This window comes from Lepidochelys kempii, chromosome 1 (assembly GCF_965140265.1).
Source record: "Lepidochelys kempii isolate rLepKem1 chromosome 1, rLepKem1.hap2, whole genome shotgun sequence".
Lineage (NCBI taxonomy): Eukaryota > Metazoa > Chordata > Testudines > Cheloniidae > Lepidochelys > Lepidochelys kempii.
In genome coordinates, this window is record NC_133256.1 from 241,667,306 (window position 1) to 241,687,186 (window position 19,881).

Sequence of the window (19,881 nt, forward strand, 5' to 3'; positions counted from 1 at the left end):
TGATTTGAACAGAGGGGCTCTGTGGCTACAGAGAGGGTTCAGGATTGTTGCTAAATGCTCTGTACTGTCTGTGCCATGACCCTCATGGTACGCTAGCTGCATCAGAGAATTCCAGCCTGAGTGATCTCACAGGGCTCAGCTGGACCAAGGGAGTTAGTAGAGATACATAGTGAACACAACTGTCATAGCGAATCTAAGAGGGATGTTTATTCCATGGACCATTCAGCATTTTGAAGACAAAGAATTTGTATGCCATCCCCTTCTTCCCCCGCACGTTTGTGCCAAGACGGGCGTCTCACATCAGGCCAATGAATAGCAGGTCTGTTTCAGCAGCTGTGCTCTCCTACCCAGAGGAATCATTATAGAATCCCTGGGACTGCAGAGTCCCAAGCTACTGTGCAGTCTGCAGAGGGCTGCGAAGAGACCTAAGGGCAAAAGGATGGCATCAGAAGGGGAAATCATCAACCTTCAAGTGAGTCCATCTTGGGGAATTACCAAGAGGGAAGTGGGAGGGTAGAGGGAGACAATATCAAATCCTGTCATTTACTCCTCTGTTTTGGTACTGTTTTGAAACCTCTTTGCTGACATTTTCAGCTCCCTTTGGAGAGAAGCTGATTGCAGGTTCTTCTCAACACTCTGCTAATGAAAGGGCTCATTAGCTCCTTATTGTGAAGGAGACAGGATGAAAGAAGAGCTGCAGGATCTTACTAGAATGAACTATTTTTGTGGAAAGAGTGAAACACCAGAGGCGGTAGCGTCCAGGTCTGAGAGGGAGGCAGTGCAAACTTTACTAGCTGTAAGAGTTTGAGCTGTTCCCCTCCTCACAAAGCCCTTCTGTGTTTGTCAGAAAGTGCTCCCCGTCTAGAGAGGAAGAAAAGAATACATACAGCAAATGCTGAGAGAAACCATGAGCCAGGGTTTCCTATGCGGAGTTGATAGAGAAACAAAACCCATTGGTAAAACTCCTTCAGTCCTATGTGTTTCCTTTGCAGGTGTTTGTTTTTTAAGGAGGGTGTTTCTTTGGACTCAGTGTGTCTTTTAGGAAAGGGCAACTCTCCAAGGGTTTAGAAAGAAGTTATTAGAGATTGAAATCAAACCCCCTGATCAGAAACATTTGCCAAACTTGGGAAAGTTCAGATTCAGATCTGCACCTGGCAGCTGGCCCCTTCTCTAGAACTACTCCAAGCATAGCCCTAGACTCAACTCCCAGATTTGGGAAGTCTGAACCAGTATCCAAACTTTGCAGTTGGCCTCCATCTTTATAGTGGCCTAAGCCAAATCTTAGAACTGAACACAGCAAAACCTTAGGGAAGTTCAGATCTAAGTCAAAATCGCTAGAGACTATAATGCAAAGAATTGGGCCTGTTGTTATGGAAATCATCAAAGCAGTAATAAAGAGGACTCATTCCCACAATCCCAGAATTTGTTAACATGGAATGGCAGAACAAAGAGAGTGACTGACTGGGGAAGGGGCCTGATGCAGGCAGCTTCACAAGGTCACTTCAGCAGGGGAATGAGATGCAGTGCAAGATCTTAAAGGGCTGGAATGGGTGTCCTCAGACACAACAGGAAAAAACTGAGAAGTATTCAAAGGTAGCTTTGACAACTGGTGAAGCTGGATACTGCTACGGATGCCTCTGTTTGACCACAAAAGAGAGAGGGCTGATCTTTCCTAAAACAAGGTAGAAAGGGTGAAGGCAGAGGTATGCAAACCAGGAACAGTTGTAATGGGAAACAGGTCAAGATATATAAACTAAAGACAAACCAAAACCCCTGCATATGAATATACCACACTTGGGAAAAATTCAGATTTGTATCTCAGTTTTGTGCATGAACCCAGCCTCCATAACAGGACAAAACAACCCCCTGGATCCAAATACTCCTGAGATTCAGAAAAGTTTGGCTCTGCATTCAGATTTGGACCTCGTGGCTTGGGCCCATCTCTAGTGTGCCTGAAGGGCTGTTAAGGGTAGCTTCAGTCAAGGGAGATAGTATGTGAGTAACTGAGAAGGGAGAGGTGGTTTGAATTTCAAAACTAAAATGAACGTTTGTTTCTGAACCAGGCAAGTGCAGGATATCATCTGCTTCTCTGCAAAATCCCACAAGACAGAATGTTTTCTTGAGATTCTCCTAATGGCACCTCATGGGGATTTTGCTAAACCAGACTTTACAAAACTTACACAAATATTCATAGGTTCCTGCATACTCGTCACCAGGAAACCTCCTGGATGATACTGGCAAAGGAAAGAGAGCATTATGGATCATGTAAGTGAGGAAGTAGAGGGGTCCTTAAGGCAGAGGAAAGGAAGCAGGAGATGAAAGAGAGAAAAAAGAGGAGTGAGGGAAAGATAGTGAATACACTCTTTAATTAAAGGCACTTTTGACAGTACCCCTTGGTTCTTTGTTCTGGCTAATGGAGTGCAGGTGCCCACTCTGAAGTCCAACAGCTACAGCCCTGGAGGCCCCTGCAGGTATAAGCACTGCACATTCTGGGGCAATCCCACAGCTGCTGCATAAATCTTTATCTGAAAGAACTACTGTATGCTATTACAGTAACAGACAAGAATTCTAACGTATATTTCTATTGCTTTCATTTGGTTTTATTTTGTAGGCATTCTGTGCCCAAATGGCTGCTCACTGCCAACTAGAATTTTTATATTGCATCACATTTAGAGGCTTTCCATTTGAGAAAAGAATGCAAAACTTACGATGCTTTAGCCTGCAATAGAGGAGGTATTTAAGATTATGAAGGCTCTAGTGAGAACTGATCAGTCTCCTCTTTTTTAGCCTGTCCCATAACACAAGAACAAGAGCTCACTAGATGAAGTTAACAGAATAAAAATAAATACTTCTTCTCTCAGCATGTAGTCAGCCTGTGGAATTCAGTGTGTCCTGGAGCAGGTCAGAGAGTTAAATATTGTAGCTGGCACTAAATAGGGGACAGGATAATTTTATGACCAATAACAACATTTGGAGTTATGCAAGCTACATGAAGCACTTTCAAATCCCCTATTTCAGCTAATGATGTATGAGCATCAGGAAGATTAACCCTTCTGCCTCCAAACAACACTGTATAATTGATCAGGTGCATTAAAAAGGATACCTGCCGACTGTCCCAGTATAGGAGCCACAGCTGCTTTCCTAACAAGCAAAGTAGCTACCATTTCCTTACTCTCTCCTGCCCCAAAACTCTCCAAGTCCAGAGCACTTCTATGGTGTTTATTTTTCAACTCCCACTTCTAGGCACACATACAAAATTTCAAACTGCACACAGATCCTAAAACGAGACATTGTCAACATGAAAAATGCTCTATATCAAGCTTGATACACTCCCATTCAGAAAAACCTGAGTAAACAGATAAAACTATAACCCGAATTTGAAGGTGTGTCCGTATTTTTCACCCCAAACATCTCTATTTATGGCTTTCAGATTTTGCCCGCAATGGCAGCTTCATTTTTCTCTATAAAGTATCTGGTATTGGCTGTTGACAGGAAGTCAGACTAGGTGGACCAGTTTTCTGATCTGTTACGGCAAATTCCAAGCTGAGATAACCGGGAGCTGAAACAGCATTTGGGATATTGACATAAACAAAACAAAACCCGCCACCAGACAGCCCATCCTGCCTCAGAGTTGGTGTTTGATACCATAGTGATGGGTGCATTAGAAATTAAGAGATTGGTAAAATGAATTAGATTAGAGTTAGTTGAATACCACAAGATAATATCAGTGAACGTATGCTCCAATTCCGATTGGCCATTCAATGAGATCATAGTTGCCACCTTATTATTTGCTGTTCATATATATCTGTGTGAATGGGTTTGGGTTCAAAGGGATGCTCACAGAATGAATGTTGTTCATATTCCTATGGGAACAATGATATTTGAAGATGAGTGTCCTCTGTTCACTTCTGTTGGTTTTTTAGATTGCTGTTCTTCTTAAAAAGTTCCAGTCATCCAGTGCATGGGGCAGAAATGATACCTTGCAAACTAAGTGATTGATCAGACAGTATAAATAACAAAGAATGAACAGATGAAGTGAGCAGTCTGACACCACCCCATAGGATAAAATTTGCTTGCATAAACTGTTCAGTGAATACTTGTGAATATCAACTACATTTCCAGAAATCAGGATGGATTTATAAACAATTTGTAACCAGAAAAAAAAGAGTTAAATACATTACATAATTTACTCCCAAATGATAGTTTGACTAAATCTAGATTAAACAGATTTTAGACAGGCAAATGAATAGAATTTGCATGACTTTAATGAGTGGCTATCAACCTGACAGCTGGGACTTTTCTAAAACATTCACAAAATGAATGGAAAGTCCCACATAAATCATAAATTCTCTCTCCCACATCTCACTTTCATACTGCCTGATGACGGAATGTAGTGGGTTTGTTCACAACTGGATGAGACTTCTGTTTATTCTTGTTTTTGTGGCTTTAAGTTTTGCCCTCAGGCAGCATTGTGGTTACAAGTTCTCTGTCTGGGTACATAGTTGTCTGCTGCTTCTGCAGGAATAGCCAATTTGTGCTTTCTAGTGCTGCAGAAACTTTTACCCTCATTCAGCAATTTCCAAAAAATATGATAATGTGATTTTATAGTCCAAGCACTGTTCCTGTCCCAGAGGGCTTCAATTATGTCATTTGGGCACTGGGAAGAATTTATAATACTGCATTTTCATAATGATACTCTGCATTCATACAGATCCTTTCATGTGAAGATTCCAAGTACTTTACAAACAGTAAGTAAGCCTCATAATATCCTTGGAAGGTAGGGAACGATTATCCCTATTTTTCAGATGGAGAAACTCAGTCACATAAGTGACTTATCAAACTGTGAGGTAGCGATTCAATGACAGAGATAGGAATAGAGTCCAAGAGATCTCCCGTGCCCCCAGCATCTTAACTATTAAATATCATTAACTCAAACTGTGAAATTTAGGAATAAGAACAGACTGTATATAACAAAAAGTCTAGGGTGGGATGGGAGGAGTGTAGAGAGTTAGGGAGAAAATTCACTGTGAAAACAAAGCTCTTCTAATGTAGTCAGCAAAACAAGAGATGTGAAATCTGATATCAGACTGGAGAAAGGGAAAGGTCTTATGTCTGTTCCCCAAGTCATGGGGACTGTGATTCTGCACAGCACTATAGAGGCTATTCTCCAGGCTGCCTGTCACACTAACACTAGATGGCTTGGAGACGTGGTGCGAGCACATCACTGTGCAGAATGGGATTTTTTTACAGCAGTACTAATTTGTTCTTTGTTCTCAGATCATGTTGTGATATTTCTCCTCACTCCTACAAATTCCTCCTGCTCCCCCTCTATTTCTCTCCCTGGGTGTGGACAACTTTACTTAGAATGGGAGGGGCACAATGGCAATTTTTCAAGCACAGTATTTTTGGGGGGGGAGGTGTCTTGAAGAAATTGGATCAGTGGTAAAGGAGATGTAGAAGCTGAGAGCATTGTGCAGTATGAGGTATGCATACACACACAGAGATTAGGGGCCAGATTCATCCATGGTGTAACTCCACTTAAAATCAGAGGCCTTCAACTGGCATTAATTTGGTCCCAGGTGCTCCACCTCAGGGAGGTTTAGTGAAAGAAAGGTATCAACATTTAACGAATGATATTGAGGAGTCTTATCCATGCTACTCATTCAGAAGCACAGGACCACAATAGGGTTACAAATGTGAAAATATATATGGGAGTGGAGGATATTAATGGGTATTCTCCAGTTATATGCAGAACACACTAAATAGTGAATTAATCCTGCTGACTGTCTGTAATTCTCCCTGAAACAATGTGCATGAAGAGGGATCACTGGATACCTGATCTTCCCCCAAATGCCACATTCAGAGACCCCATCAAACCATGTTCTCCCTCCTTCTAACCAGATGCTCTCCTGTTAGATGTATTTCACCTCTTATACACTGTGCACATGGGCTCCCTCACTGAGTGGATTGCTGTGCAGCAGAGAATCTGGCCCTCTGTGTCCTGACATTATATGGAAATTGACAGTGCTGCATTACCCCAATTAATCTTTTGATAGGTATCAATGCAGCAACATTCTCTTCTTGTTTTGTCTCCTCCCACATGCTAAGCAGAGATGTTCTGGCATTGTAATTTGATGGGAGATCCTCAAGGATACCTAACTGCAGGAGGAAGTGGTGTTTAATGATACAGTAGGTGGGACTTTTGATCATTTGTGGGCATCATAGAATCCATAGCATTCTTTGAAAGATATATTGGGCCAGATCCTCAGCTGGTGTAAATCAGCATAGCCCCTACTCAAAGCAATGGAGTTTTGCTAATTTACATGACTTGAGGATCTGGCCCTGCTGTTCTGGTCAAAGTGCAACGGGGGTAGTTGTGTTCTCCTACCTAAACTGCCTCTGTTTCCAGCAGAAACTGCAGACTCTTGACTTCCAGTTCTTAACTGTTGTGTAAGGCTACTGTGTGCTGTTAAACAGCCACTCCACTTAACCCTAGAGGTGGATGGAGTGAATCCTGTGTCAAGTCTGAAGATTAGTTTATAAAGTACTTTGTGATGAGAGTGCTACTGTACATGAATATAAGATGTTATGTTTACTCTGTGCTGCCAAGCAACATCTTGAATAATCCATGGCCTCACTCATGGGTAAGATTAGCATAATTCCTGCTACTACCGACACCAGTATTAGAGGAGGAAAAAGTCAATGACTCAACACAAATGGTACAGTGAACTTTCCCTCCAGTGCCTGTAAAAGTCACTTGCCATGCTGAAAATTACTCAAGTGAGAGGAAACAGATCCTGAAGATTCTTAAACTTAAGCCATTCTGGTAATGAATTCTGACCCTTGGCCTGCCTGAGTGGAGGACTGAGCAGGTGTAGCTGTTGCATAAGCAGTGTCCCTCTCTACGCAATGGAAAGGGGTAGTGATGAGCAAGCCTCACAGGGTTTGAATGTAGATCCAAACATTGTATCTATGCGGGTTTCTAAAAGGTAACCTGTCTCTCAGAGTGCCTTCAGGTGCCAAATCCATCCTTAGGGTAACTCTACTGATATCAATGGCGTTACCTCAGGGATAAATTTAATCCCTTAAATCTGAAATTCATGCGACAACAGGCTCTCTCAGCAGATTGTGGATGCCTTCTTAGAACACCCTTCTTTATGGTTATTAAATATTTATATTGCAGTACTGCCTAGAGACTTCAGCCAGGTCAGGGCCTCATCATACAAGGCACTGTACAAACATATACGAAATGCACCAAAGAGTTTTTGTGAACCCTTTGCACAACAACTGGTGCGAGATCCCTTGTCAGCTCTAACCAATATGGGACACAAGATGACAAACTAGAGCAGAAGTTTAGTCTGTCCCTATTCTGCAGTATCAGACCATGAGCCCAATCCTGCTCTTACTATGTTTGTACAGCTCTGAGCACTCAGCCAGAGCTCATTATATAAAAATACTATCAACTGCTTCCATAGAAATACTCTGAGAACAGGCTTTTTCACTGCCTCACAAGTCCTCTTTTCCCAGCCAGAATCCTGAAGTGAACAAAACCTTTTCTGAACATTTCAGAACCACCAAAAAACAGTTAGTTCAAGTCTGGAACTAGAAACAGGCAAAGGTTCTGGGAGTTTATTGTACAATAATCTGGAGTAATTTGCCCACCCCTAAAGAGGACAATGGTGCAGCTGAGTCATCACAATGCCTTGTGTTAGGGGGATTCCAGCAACAACTCAAATCCAATGCTGCAACATTCCCCCGGGTGACCAAAAGCAGTGCTTGTGGATGTAGTGGCATAGGGTGTTGATACTAAAATCAGCCAATAGGTTGAATGAGATGGAAGCACATGATTCTTTGTCAGCAGTGCTTCCTGTGGAGAGGGGGGCCCTGAAATGTTTGGAGGCATGCAGGGTGAGACACAGAGAGTTTGGGGAAAGAAAGCGTTTTAAGAATAAAGTATAAGCGTTTTTCTTTGTCGTTAAAACTCACAAGAGTGGGGGAGGAGGTAGTGGAAGGGGATGAAAAGGTTGGGGGAACCACAAAAACAGCAGACTCATGGAAAGAGAGATGAGACACTCTGTGGCTGAAGAGGCAAGACAAACTCATGTGGTTCTTGCGGAGAGGAATGGGGATGCCGAGGGCCTTTGAATTGAGTGGCACCATTTTCATGCAGAAAGAGGCAGCACATCTGCACAGCTGCACCAAGACCATGAACGAGGGGCAGCTTAGAAAAACAAGGTCAGCTGACAGGAGGAGTAAATATGCCTGGGGACAAAAACATCCCTTTTCCCCGTGCTCTTCCCTCCAGCCCATCCTGGTTTGTTTGGCAGCTTTTGTATGTCAGTGACCTCTGGTATTTTATTGTTTAGTTTTAGAGACTCCGCCTCAGCACACGGTAAGTGGGAGGCAGTCCAAAGCCACCTGGGAGCTCCCTTCCCTCAAAAGGGGCAGAGGAGAACACATGGCCTGTGAACTCCTCCACCTGCTCACAGGAAGTAACACTACAAGGCTGACAGTCCAAATGCCAAACAGCGAATGAGCCCTTGATTTCTGCTTAACATCAGAGGGACAGTTGCATGCCTCTGAACTAAGGGCCATCCTGTGGTAAAGACCCCTTTAGGGGCTCTCACCCTCAGCACCAGCATGGTGTGTAGTCTTCTCTGTTTTTTTCCAGATGGAAAAGCAGCTCTCCTCCATCCTCCCTTAAGAGTTCCTCCATGCTCCTGCTAGCCCGCAATGCAGCCCCTGCCACATGCGCCGTATACAGAGACCTATGGTGCAACCTCACTGGACTCCTCATTATTCAGTGCCAGTTGGTCTGAGTGAAGAATGGGTTTTGTTCAGCATATAATCATAAGCCTAAGCAAGGCTATGCTGATTTCCTGATCGTCCAGCTAAGATGATGAATTGTGATCTCAGAATAAAATAAAACAAATCTTCCCCAGAGTTGATGGTTTTTGCAAGTAAATGTGTCCTTTGTAACTTAAAAATCAAAGCAGATTATGAATCACAGTTCACATTGGTTTCCATGTCCTTCCCCAATGAGAACATTCTCCCAGCTCCTAAGAATTGAGAGGCTGTACCCATTCATCTTCCCAAGTAGGGATCTATGTGCTATGACAATACAAATAATATATAATTATCATCACCTACCCTGTCATCCCAACAATTTAAACAAGAATTTAACTATCTTCATCTTTCTTCATGTCCTTCTTCTGTGAGCCAAACTCTTATGCCCGAACTGCCCCCGAGAGTGCATAAGCCTTTTACTAGGCCTGATTCTCAATTACACCAAGACCCCTTTTCTAGTAGGTGTCATTTACATCCACTTTAATACCTCTTTACACTGTTAGAATGGTGTAAAGTCACCTTAGTGCAACTGAGAATCAGTCTCATTTTTGGTGCGAGTCTCTGTGTTAGCTCTTGTCCTCTACCCTTAGTCGGATCTCAGGTGCCTAGACAGTATGCTGATGGGTGCTCCAGAAATACGTATTTAGATGGACAGCAAGTCTCTAAGTCTCTTCCCTCAGTACCAGCTTTTGTGCATCTTGATTCCTTCCCTGCTGGAGCTGGGCCCATCCAATTTTCATGGCTTCTGAAAGAGTGGCTAAATCTGCTGCAGTAGCCACTAGATCTAGGGGATGTAAGACAATCTCTCAGAAGATTGGTGAGGTCTCTCAGAAGTTGTGGTTTCTACACCTGCCACTTCAAGCGAGGTGTTGGCTCTCATTCTCCGTGACCTAAATGCATACCTGTTCAAAGTGGATGACATGAGCTATTGTTCTGATCCTGTAGCATTTTATCCCCACTTTGCGCAGGTGTTAATGATGGCAGAAAGGCAGAAAAAAGAAGAAGAAAAAAAGAAGAAAAAATCAGACCCATTGTGTTAATTTCAGCAAACAATCTGGACTAGAATTTTCAAATTTAGCCACACAGCAAGGCCCCAAGATTTAGGGACCTAAATAAAGGACCTGATTTTCAGGAAGTAGAGGGAGCTGAACACCAAACCTGCAGCTCTCATGGTCTTCAGCGAAAGCCAAGGGTGCTCAGAAACTGTAAAAAATCAGGCCACTTGTTTGGGTGCTTGATTATGGATGTAGGGACATAGCTTGAAGCCAACATTTTCAAACTTGTCTGCTTAAACTGGTCAGGGTTTGCTTTCCTGTCTGTATGGTGATAACACCACTTACCTGCCTCACAGGTAAGGCGGGTAAGTGGGCGGAGGGATAGCTCAGTGGTTTGAGCATTGGCCTGCTAAACCCAGGGTTGTGAGTTCAATCCTTGAGGGGGTCATTTAGGACAAAAATTGTGGATTGGTCCTGCTTTGAGCAGGGGGTTGGTCTAGATGACCTCCTGATATCCTATGAGGAGCCTGAGAGTTCATATTTGTAAAGCATGTTGAGATCCTTAGCTAAAAAGCACTACCAAAGAGCTAGCTATTATTATACAAAGTGCCTGCAAAAATCTGCCTGTGTGTATACCATCATGCACAGATGGAGATATGTCCACAAGTGCAGGATTTGTGCTGGTACAAAGGGTACAGCGGTGTTTTTAGTGGCATTCCATTGGGTCCACATCTGAAAATATGGCTTGTGAGTCAAATGTGTATAAAAACATCTCTGGAAGGATGGGATGTTCCTGAATCATCTATACCTCATAGCACTCACCAGCTCTATCATTTTGGATACTCCCCAGGCTGGGTCTATGTAATAAGGAGTGTCTGAACTACAGCTACAGAAATCTGACACTAGTTTCTTTTTGCCTGGGAGAAGGATACACTCATGGATGCTGCAAGAGATTTGCGTGTTAATGGCTACAGTTATAATTCATTGCAGCTTGTACACTGGGCAAGTCATAATTCCCTGTCATATTACACAATGAAGTTGTGTGATGTTATAATTATGGTTGTAAAAGCATTTCTATCCTAAGCTCTTATATTCATGCACTTATAAAGTTTCCCCCAAAATAACCCTTTGGGCTGAAATTTCTCATGCATATTCTCAGCTCAAAGGTAAATTGATTCTGGAAAGTTTTGTGAACTCCCATCAGCTGTTTTTGAGTGATCACAGCATGAAAAAGAGTTGTTGGGTTTTGGTTTCGCCATTTAAAGATATTTTTAGGTTTTTTACTTTGCACACAGATACTGCAAATACAGCATTTTTTTTAAAGAGCCCAAACTCACCACAAACTTTATTCCTCTGGAAGGACTAGTTTTTCTTCAACAGAAATGAAAGTGAAAGTGCCCTCAGTATACTGTGTCTTTGTATTGAAAGGATGCCTATTCACAGGCAATAGCACAGTGATGCTTTACTCTTCCACAGCACTTCCTATTCCAAGATCTCAAAGCTCTTTGCAAACATCAATGAATTCAGCCTCACAATTCCCTTATGAAGTAGGAAGTCTTTTTAGACCTATTTTATTGATGGATAAACTGAGGCCCAGATGGATAAATGACTTGCCCAAGGTCACATAGAAAGTCAGTGGCAGAACCAGAAATGGAAGACAGGTCTCCTCTCACCTCGGCATGAGTTTTAAACAACTTATAGTGTGATAGATTTTCTTAAATAAAGCAGTAGTACCAACTAGGCAATCTGGTTGGAGCTTTGGCATGTGGCTCGGATTGATTAGTACTTGGTGGTCCTGGTGACACCACCAGTTTTTGAAAAAAATTATTGTTTTTTTTTTATCCATCACCATGGTATCTGGGCACCTCACAAATCTTAAAGTGAAATATTAATTGAAGATGTCAATGAGAGGCTGAACATATCACTCTTCTGCTACCTGTAGCTTTACCAGTCAGCTAGGAAGCAAACTTAGGGCTTTGTCTACAGATAAAGCACGGCAGCTGCACCACTGCAACACGTCTGGTCGGCCTAATAAAACCCCCTCCATGAGAGGCAGTAGCCATGTTGGCGGGAGAAGATCTCTTGCTGACATAGTGCTGTCCACACTGGTGCTTATGTCAGTGTAACTTATGTCACTCAGCGGGACGGTTTATTCACACCCCTGAACGACATAAGTTATGCTGACACAAGCTGTAGTGTAGACATAGCCTAGGTAAATTGGGAAGGCACAGAGGTGTGTCTTGCACCTTTTCTGTGGCCAGATTCATGCTTAACCATGTTTCTGCAGGGAGCAGTTCCAAAGCCTTCGTGTAACTGAGAATCAGGCCTCAAGTTGGGAAGGAAGGAAACCTTCCAAAGAATAACCAGTGCCCTCCTGTCTTCCCAAGTCTGCAGACAGATGAAATGATAGCTATTTAAAAAGGCATAATGATGATACAACATAATGATGATTATTTAATTGACTACGTTTATTTCACTGTTGATCATTTTACCATCTGGCTCCCTTCGGGCGGTGGGTCGAGGCCCTGTGCTGATCTGGCTGTTTGCTTCAACCCTCCTCCTTCTCCCCCCCTCCCTCTCCCTCACAGTCTCTTCACCTCAGCTTCACTCCACGTGACCGGCCCCTCTTGCCTGTTCCTCCCCTTCCCTGTCTCTCTCACCCTCCTTCCCTTCCCTTTCTATGTAGCTGACACAGCCAAAAAAAAATTAATAATTGTGGCACTAACATGACATTTGCCACCATCCCATTGTTCACTCTGCTTGTGTGTTTTACCCCTTCCCCCATCCCGTGTCTCTCTTGCTGTGATGGGGCAGAGAGGCCCCACACGGGCAACAAGGGGGTTAATGAGGCAGCTAGGCTCACTCTGGCCACCAGAGGATTAAGGAGAATCTGTTGGCCCAACTCTGCTACATCTGCAATACACGTCAGGCATGAAGAGGGGAGTTAAAAGGAGGAGACCTAGCTCAGCTCAGGGCTGAACAGGGAGGAGTGCACAGCTCTGCTTCGTCCTTGATGAAAGAAGCCTGGTTCCAGCCAAGATCCTGAGACGCTTTGCTACCTGGACAAGCCTCCCACTGGATGGGACAACTAGGCTCAGGAAGACTGATAAGAAAAGGACTAACTGAGACAAGCTCTGTGTAGAAGGATGAGGTCCTGCCCACTAATCCCGAGACTAGCCTGATTTTGAGTTCACTGGTTTTCCTTTCATGTTGGACTCTAATATCCAAGAAGAGGTCTTTAAATCAAGATCTGAGGACTTCAGTCACTCAGCCGGAGATTATGAGCCCATTGCAAGCATGGGTGGGTGAGGTTCTGTGGCCTGCCATGTACAGGAGGTCAGACTAGATGATCAGGCTGGTCCCTTCTGGCCTTAAAATTGATGAGTTTAGGCAGGGCCGTCCTTACCCATACGCAAAGCACGCAGCTGCATAGGGTACCAGGAAGCCCTGCTCCAGCCCCTGCTCTGGCTCTTCCCCAGGGCCCCCGCTCTGCCCCGCTCCACCCCAGCCCCACCCCCATTCCCCTGAGGACTCCAGAAGCAGTCGGGCTCCCTGCACGCATCGATAAGTAGGGTGACCCGGCCCCAGCCTGCTCCGTTCCCCTAGCTCCCAGCCGTGCCACCGGCGAGTGCTGCGGGGTGCTTCCCCTCTCCCCCAAGCCTGGGAGCCAAGGGAGCAGAGCAGGCTAGGGCCGGGTCACTCCGCTTCCCACAGGAAGTGGCCAGCCCCCGTTCCCAACGGAGGCTTGGGGCCAGCCCCCACCCTGAGGCATGGGGCTGGGCCCCACACAGCCCCCCAGCGGAGGCCTAGGGGAAGCCTCCCCACCCCTCCCGCGCTCCCCTCCGTGGAAGCCTGGGGCCCTACACAGCCCTCCCTCCCCCCCGGGGAGGGGGGTGCGTAGGGCACCAAAATAGCTAGGGACAGCCCTAAGTTTAGTTAAGAGATAAGACTCAGGTGTGCCATAGACAGAGGGCTAAAGCACCATAGCAATTGGCCTGCAAGGAGTGATACTTAACTATTGGGGACCTGCAGCTGGGTGAGCTGCCCCGTGATGGGCCACAGGAGGGTACTGCTTAGGCAGCCTGGTTACACTTGGTTAGATGATATTGCCTGATTGTTTCCTTGTACTCTCCCATCTGTGGTCTCTTGCCATATACATTAGACTGTAAGCCCTCTGGGGCAGGAACTGTCTGTTCTGTTGTACAGAACTTAGCACAATGGGGTCCTGGTCTGTGACCGGGGCTTGTAGGTGTTATGATAAAACAGATCACAATAAAGTGCCACTTGTGATACATGGAATTAGGATGACCAGATGTCCCGATTTTACAGGGACAGTCCCAATTTTTGGGTCTTTTTCTAATATAGGCTCCTCATAGACTCATAGACTTTAAGGTCAGATGGGACCGTTATGATCGTCTAGTCTGACCTCCTTCACAACGCAGGCCACGGAATCTCACCCCCAACTCCTGTAACAAACCCCTAACTTATGTCTGAGCTACTGAAGTCCTCAAATCATGGTTTAAAGACTTCATGCAGAGAATCCTCCAGCAAGTGACCCGTGCTCCACGCTGCAGAGGAAGGCAAAAAAACCCCAAGGCCTCTGCCAATCTGCCCTGGGGGAAAATTCCTTCCCGACTCCAAATATGGCAATCAGCTAAACCCTGAGCATCCTATTACCCCCCACCCCCTGTCCTGATTTTTCACATTTGCTCTCTGGTCACTCTACATGGAATCTATGGCCCTTCTTAAACAGGAGGCATTTAATAAAGAAAAAGCTAGAAATACAGGCACAAAGAAAGGGATTTCCACACATGAACTCCAGATCTTTCTGGTTTGTTGATCAGGAACCACACCCTTTCTGGAACTCTGTACAGCACAGGGAAACAGCTAGTGACTGACTAATGTATTGCAAGTAAACAGAATACACCACCACTTTTTTTTTTCCTGTGGATCAGACTAGCTTTGACCTCTGTCTTTATCTTCATGTGCTAGATTCTTGGGAGCTGGTGCTGGGCTGATTCCTTAAGCAGTCCCCATTTTTGGCATGTAATCGTGAAAAAGTTGCTTGAGGAACATACACAGTTTCAGTCTTACTGGTGAGCTTTATCAAAAGGCTCTTGCTTTGACATGGTGGCTCCACATATATTTCTAAGGAATTTGGAGCTCTCACAAACTGTCATTCTCCCTCTGGTGTTTGCTGTTCAGCTGGCTGAGCAGCGTAACTTTTAAAAAACATTGTGAAGGGGATCATGAGCGCCAACTCCATGGGTTCTCCGGGGCTGGAGCACCCACAGGAAAAACAGAGTGGGTGCTCAGCACTCACTGGTAGCCCCACTGATTAGCTCCTCCCCTTCCCCCCAAGTGCTTCCCGCCCACTGGCAGGCCCTACCAATCAGCACTTCCCCCTCCCTCCCAGCGCCTCCCATCCACCGAGAACCAATCAGCTGTTCAGCAGTGTTCAGGAGGCGCTGGGGGGAGGAGAGGAGCGGGAGCAAGAATAGGCAGGGGAGGGGGCAGAACGGGGCAGGGTGGCAAGAGGCATGGTGGGGGCTTGTGGTGGAGTGGGGCCTGGAATGGAGTGGGGGATGAGCACCCCCCTGGGAATTGGGGAAATTGGTGCCTCTGAAGTAGATTGAGTACTTGTGAAAACTGCCAGCCTATTTAAATCCTGGGAATGGTGGGCAAAGCCCACCAGAACAACGGAAAACCCTTGCACAAATGAGGGCAGGGCCTAAGAACTTATCTGAATACAGGGACAAAGAATGAAAAAACAGGGCTAGGGTGCAATCAGTCTCTCTTCTGGGAAAGGCGGGTGTGAGCCTACAAGAACCAAAGGCCCACCTCCCTCGGAGGAGGCAGGGGCCACAGGATGAGGAAACTACTAAATATAGGGGGCAACGAATGACAAAACAGGGACATGGGATGAGGACTGGGCAGACCTGGAGACTGAAATTCTCTATCCACAGAATAGGGACAGCACAGACTTCCCCATGATACCCTGCCAATCTGCCACTAGCCTGAGCTGGAGCGACTCTATCAAAAGTGGGAGGTTAATTTAGTCTGAGTCTGCTGCAACAAAGGGGACAGTTAGCACCAACTGAGCTGTGGACACTGTTACAGAAGTGTTCTATGTCTGTATCTTTACACGGAGCTCCTAATAACTACTAGGCACTGGGCTCATTTCACAAAGGCCACTGAAGAACAGATAGCAACAGCTCTTGGTGACAACCAACTTGAATCATGACAGCTTTCAGAGTCGCAGCCGTGTTAGTCTGTATCCGCAAAAAGAAAAGGAGTACTCGTGGCACCTTAGAGACTAAGGTGCCACAAGTACTCCTCTTCTTTTCACTTGAATCAGTTTTCAGCTGGTGATGTAGAGTTCAATGGCTCTGCAACCCATTACCAGCCCTCTGAGCTATCTCTGGCAATGAACCTCCAAAAGCAATTCAGAGCTACTGAGCTCAGTCTATATTATTGGATTCACTCTCCGGGCCAATTGAGTGGCAAAACAGTGATTCGCTGGGGACTAGGAGTGGGGGAACAGTCTCAGAACTCTGGGAGTGAGACCAATGTGTTGGTGAGTTCAGGTGTTGACAGCTTGGGTGGGGCAATGCTGATTTTAACAGGTCATTTTAAATCATTTCCTGTTGGCTCATTCCCACAATGTATACACTGCAACATTATATCTCCTGTGGGAGAAGCTGACTCAGCCACTTGGCTGTGTTTGTCTAGCAGACTAATACTCCCATGACAACCAATGGCAAAAAGCAGAGAAGAGATGCATCACCACTTGGGCATATATGAGAGAAATCTACCCCTCTTTACTGTTATCTGAGCGTAATTCACCTTCTTGTCTTGTTCACCCCCTCTATTTTCTCCCTGTCTGACGAGAATTTGTTTCTCACTGGGCTAAGAGTAAGCAGTATCCAGTCTATCTATTCATAATGTGTCCAACATCATTGTACCTGCCCCCTAAAGTAGCTTCTGCTTTTGTTTAATATATTAAATGCCATACTAAAAAGGAAAATGCACATGCTAAACTCAGACTGGTAAAAATGGTTTTGGACTATTATCTTGGAGTTAAAACATAAGGTGGGAGCAATGAGCCCTAGGTTCTGCTCCATACTCTGCCATTGATGATGTCACTTAATTTTTTTGTGCCTCAGTTTACTGTGTGCATGTTTGGGTACGACTGCATTACAATCAGAGGACAGATTGTGTAGACATGCCTAAAGATAGCTTTAATAGCTAGCACACATACCAGTAACAGGGAAGATGGAGTGGCACACAGACATTGGCATGGGCTAACGGCACCAGTAGGTACCCAGGATTCTGGGCAGCCTGTGCTGCCGCATCTTTGCGGCTATTTTCAGAAGTGATAATTAGATTAAAGCTAGCTCAGGTATGTCTACATGAACTGCAAACCACACCTCTGATTCCAGGGTAGACATACCCTACGTGTGTGTGTATGTACTTATAAAGAGCTTTGTGATCTTCAAATGAAAGGTACTATACATGTCCAAAGTGTAAGTCTGCTAGAGAAGCACAGTACACCATGTACCACTTCAGCTGTTTTCAGACTCTGTTCCCTGCACACACTCTGCTGGGATAACCAGACAAAGTTTCTTATTACCTGTCCACCTTCTAAAGCAGATTCACTGATACTACTTGAGGAAGGACACCTGCGGGAGGGAAGCCCTTCTTAGGACAGGGAAAATACAAAGACAAAGGAATCTGGGATTTACTGATCACAGCTTTCTTCTGGGAAGATCTGTGTTACTCCTGGAGGGATTTTGCAGGACTGCGTGCACTCAAGAAACACAACACCCCCACCTGCGATTTCCTGTGTTTCCCTACAGAAAATGGCAGGGAAGCCACGGAGGGCGACTATGGGCACAGTTTTGGGGGTTGATTTCTCCACTCCAAACAGAGGCGAGGCACAGAGGGTTACATGCCACTGCCCCCGCCCCATCCCGCAAGCACAGAGCTGCCCAGCTGAAGGAGGTTGTCTGTGTCTCAGCTCCGCCGCCTCCTGGGTCCTAGGGCCAGTCGAGCTCCCCTTCTGTGTGCTGGGAGCCTTCCCGGTTTCTATTCTGTGCAACAGTGAGTGCCCATGGTGGGGCTAGGTAAGGGGTCGTGAGGGGAAGAGGCAGTGGGGAAGGAAGGGGGTGGAATAGGGAAGGGGATAGGGGAATAGCAGGGGGAAGTGGGAGCCCGGCATGTGGTGTCCCCTCGGCAGCAGCTGGGGCTCCCCTGTTAAGCAGGCCCATCGAACGCTCACCCTGACAAGCCCTACCCCCCTACACCGGGATCCCTACAATGAGCCCCCTACACCCTGACTCCGGCACCCCACTGATCCCCAACCAGCTGCACCTGGATACCCACTCCATCAAGCCCTACTCCCCCAGCACCTGGACCCCCACAGACTCCCCACCGAGCCCCATATTCCCACACCCAGCCCCCTCTCATGAGCCCCAATCACCTTCATCTGGATCCTCTGCAGAGTCCCATTGGCCCTGCACCCAGAACCCCGCAATGTGCTCTGTACATCCAGATCTCCCACTGAGCCGCCCGCACTCAAATTGCCCCACACAGAAACCTCTGACCCTACACCTAGATCCCACCACACTAAGCCCACTTGGATCCTGCTGGGCTGAGCCTGCCCACCCACACCTGGCGCAAAGGGGTAGGGCCCCAGGGTGTTTCTGGGGCAGGCCCAACCCTTGCACTGTGCAGCCTCACTGCCGAGTCTCTGTACCGGGGTAGGTGGGGGCTTCAGGGTGATCTCCCACCTCAGTGCAGCCAGTGGCCTGTGCTCCCCACTGCCATGCTGGAGCCACATTTATTTAATGACAAATAAAATTTGCAGAATTTTGAAATATTGTGGACATCATTTGTATTTTTTGGTGCAGAATTCCCTCAGGCGTATAATGTATATACCACGGGGCCTATTCTCCTCTGAATACATTAAGGAGGGAGAATATACCTTTCTGACTTCTGTCGATAGTCTCTCTGGACCAAAAGCTCTGGGACTATTAGATTAGTTACTGAGCAGCCTCTGTTCTGATTTTCACCTGAGGTACCTCTTACACTTTTAGTCAGCACTAATATACCGTAGCCTGGGAACAGAGAGAGGGCTATGTTAGGTGAATGTGGGCTGCTGTTTCTCAGGGGTGAAGATATTAGGAAGGTTGGTACATGCTAAGTTTGAAAAACTGTAAATAGGGAGATGTATAGGAAGAAGAATGGGGCAAACCTTTTAACAACAGCTAAATACAGAGGGTTGGCAGAGTTAAGAGCCTCAAATAGGTTTTGGAAGGAATTATTTAGAATAATTTTTTTCAGAATATGCTTGACTTCTTCAGAAGGATCAACAAATACATTACCATTTGGTGCCCAATTCAAGGACAGAGGACAACAAGGGTGAAAATTCTACTAAACAAATATCTTCCCGAGCAGGGGTGTCCAGCATGTATGGAGGAATGTAGATTTAGGAAGATGGATTATTGGAAATAATATTCTAATTTAATGAGGGAAGGGAACTTCTTCCCGTACCCCCTTCTCTGATGGAGTATTATATCTGCAGAAGTTTCCTATGTTTAGGAATGCCCATAGACAACATGATGGAAGGATGCCTAATTGCATGCATTTTTAGCTTGGGAGACTGACTGGCGGGGGCGGGACAGGGAGCGGGGAAGAGAAGGGCAGCACAAAGCAGCTTCATGAGACACTGTGCAATTTATGGGAAGTAAAGCTTATAGGACATACAACACTGTGAGAAGTAAAGACCCTGAGACAAAGAGAATTACTGCAAAACAGCACACTGTGGTGGAATTACTGCCACCTTTGCCTACCCTGCCTTTGTGCCTGGACTTGTGTATCTAACTAGATGTACTACTGAGCAATGGGAGCACAGGAGTCCTGACTTCTTTGAGGATCTCGAGATAGCCCTGAGGCAAAATGTCTGCTCCAGATTCAGACTTCCTATCACTTCCCTTCCCACCCACCTACTCCCAAAAAATGGGAGAAGTTGTTTGGA

The 19,881-nt window shown here is 45.7% G+C and overlaps 1 protein-coding gene across 1 annotated transcript in view; it reads left to right on the plus strand.

The window, feature by feature from the left end:
- The first annotated feature begins 380 nt into the window (after positions 1–380).
- NINJ2 (ninjurin 2) overlaps positions 381–19,881 on the plus strand; it is a 74,085-nt gene continuing 54,584 nt past the window's right edge. Inside the window, exon 1 of the mRNA XM_073329944.1 lies at positions 381–472. Coding sequence (XP_073186045.1) covers positions 440–472 — 33 coding nt within the window. The 5' untranslated portion in view covers positions 381–439. The remainder of the gene's footprint in view (positions 473–19,881) is intronic.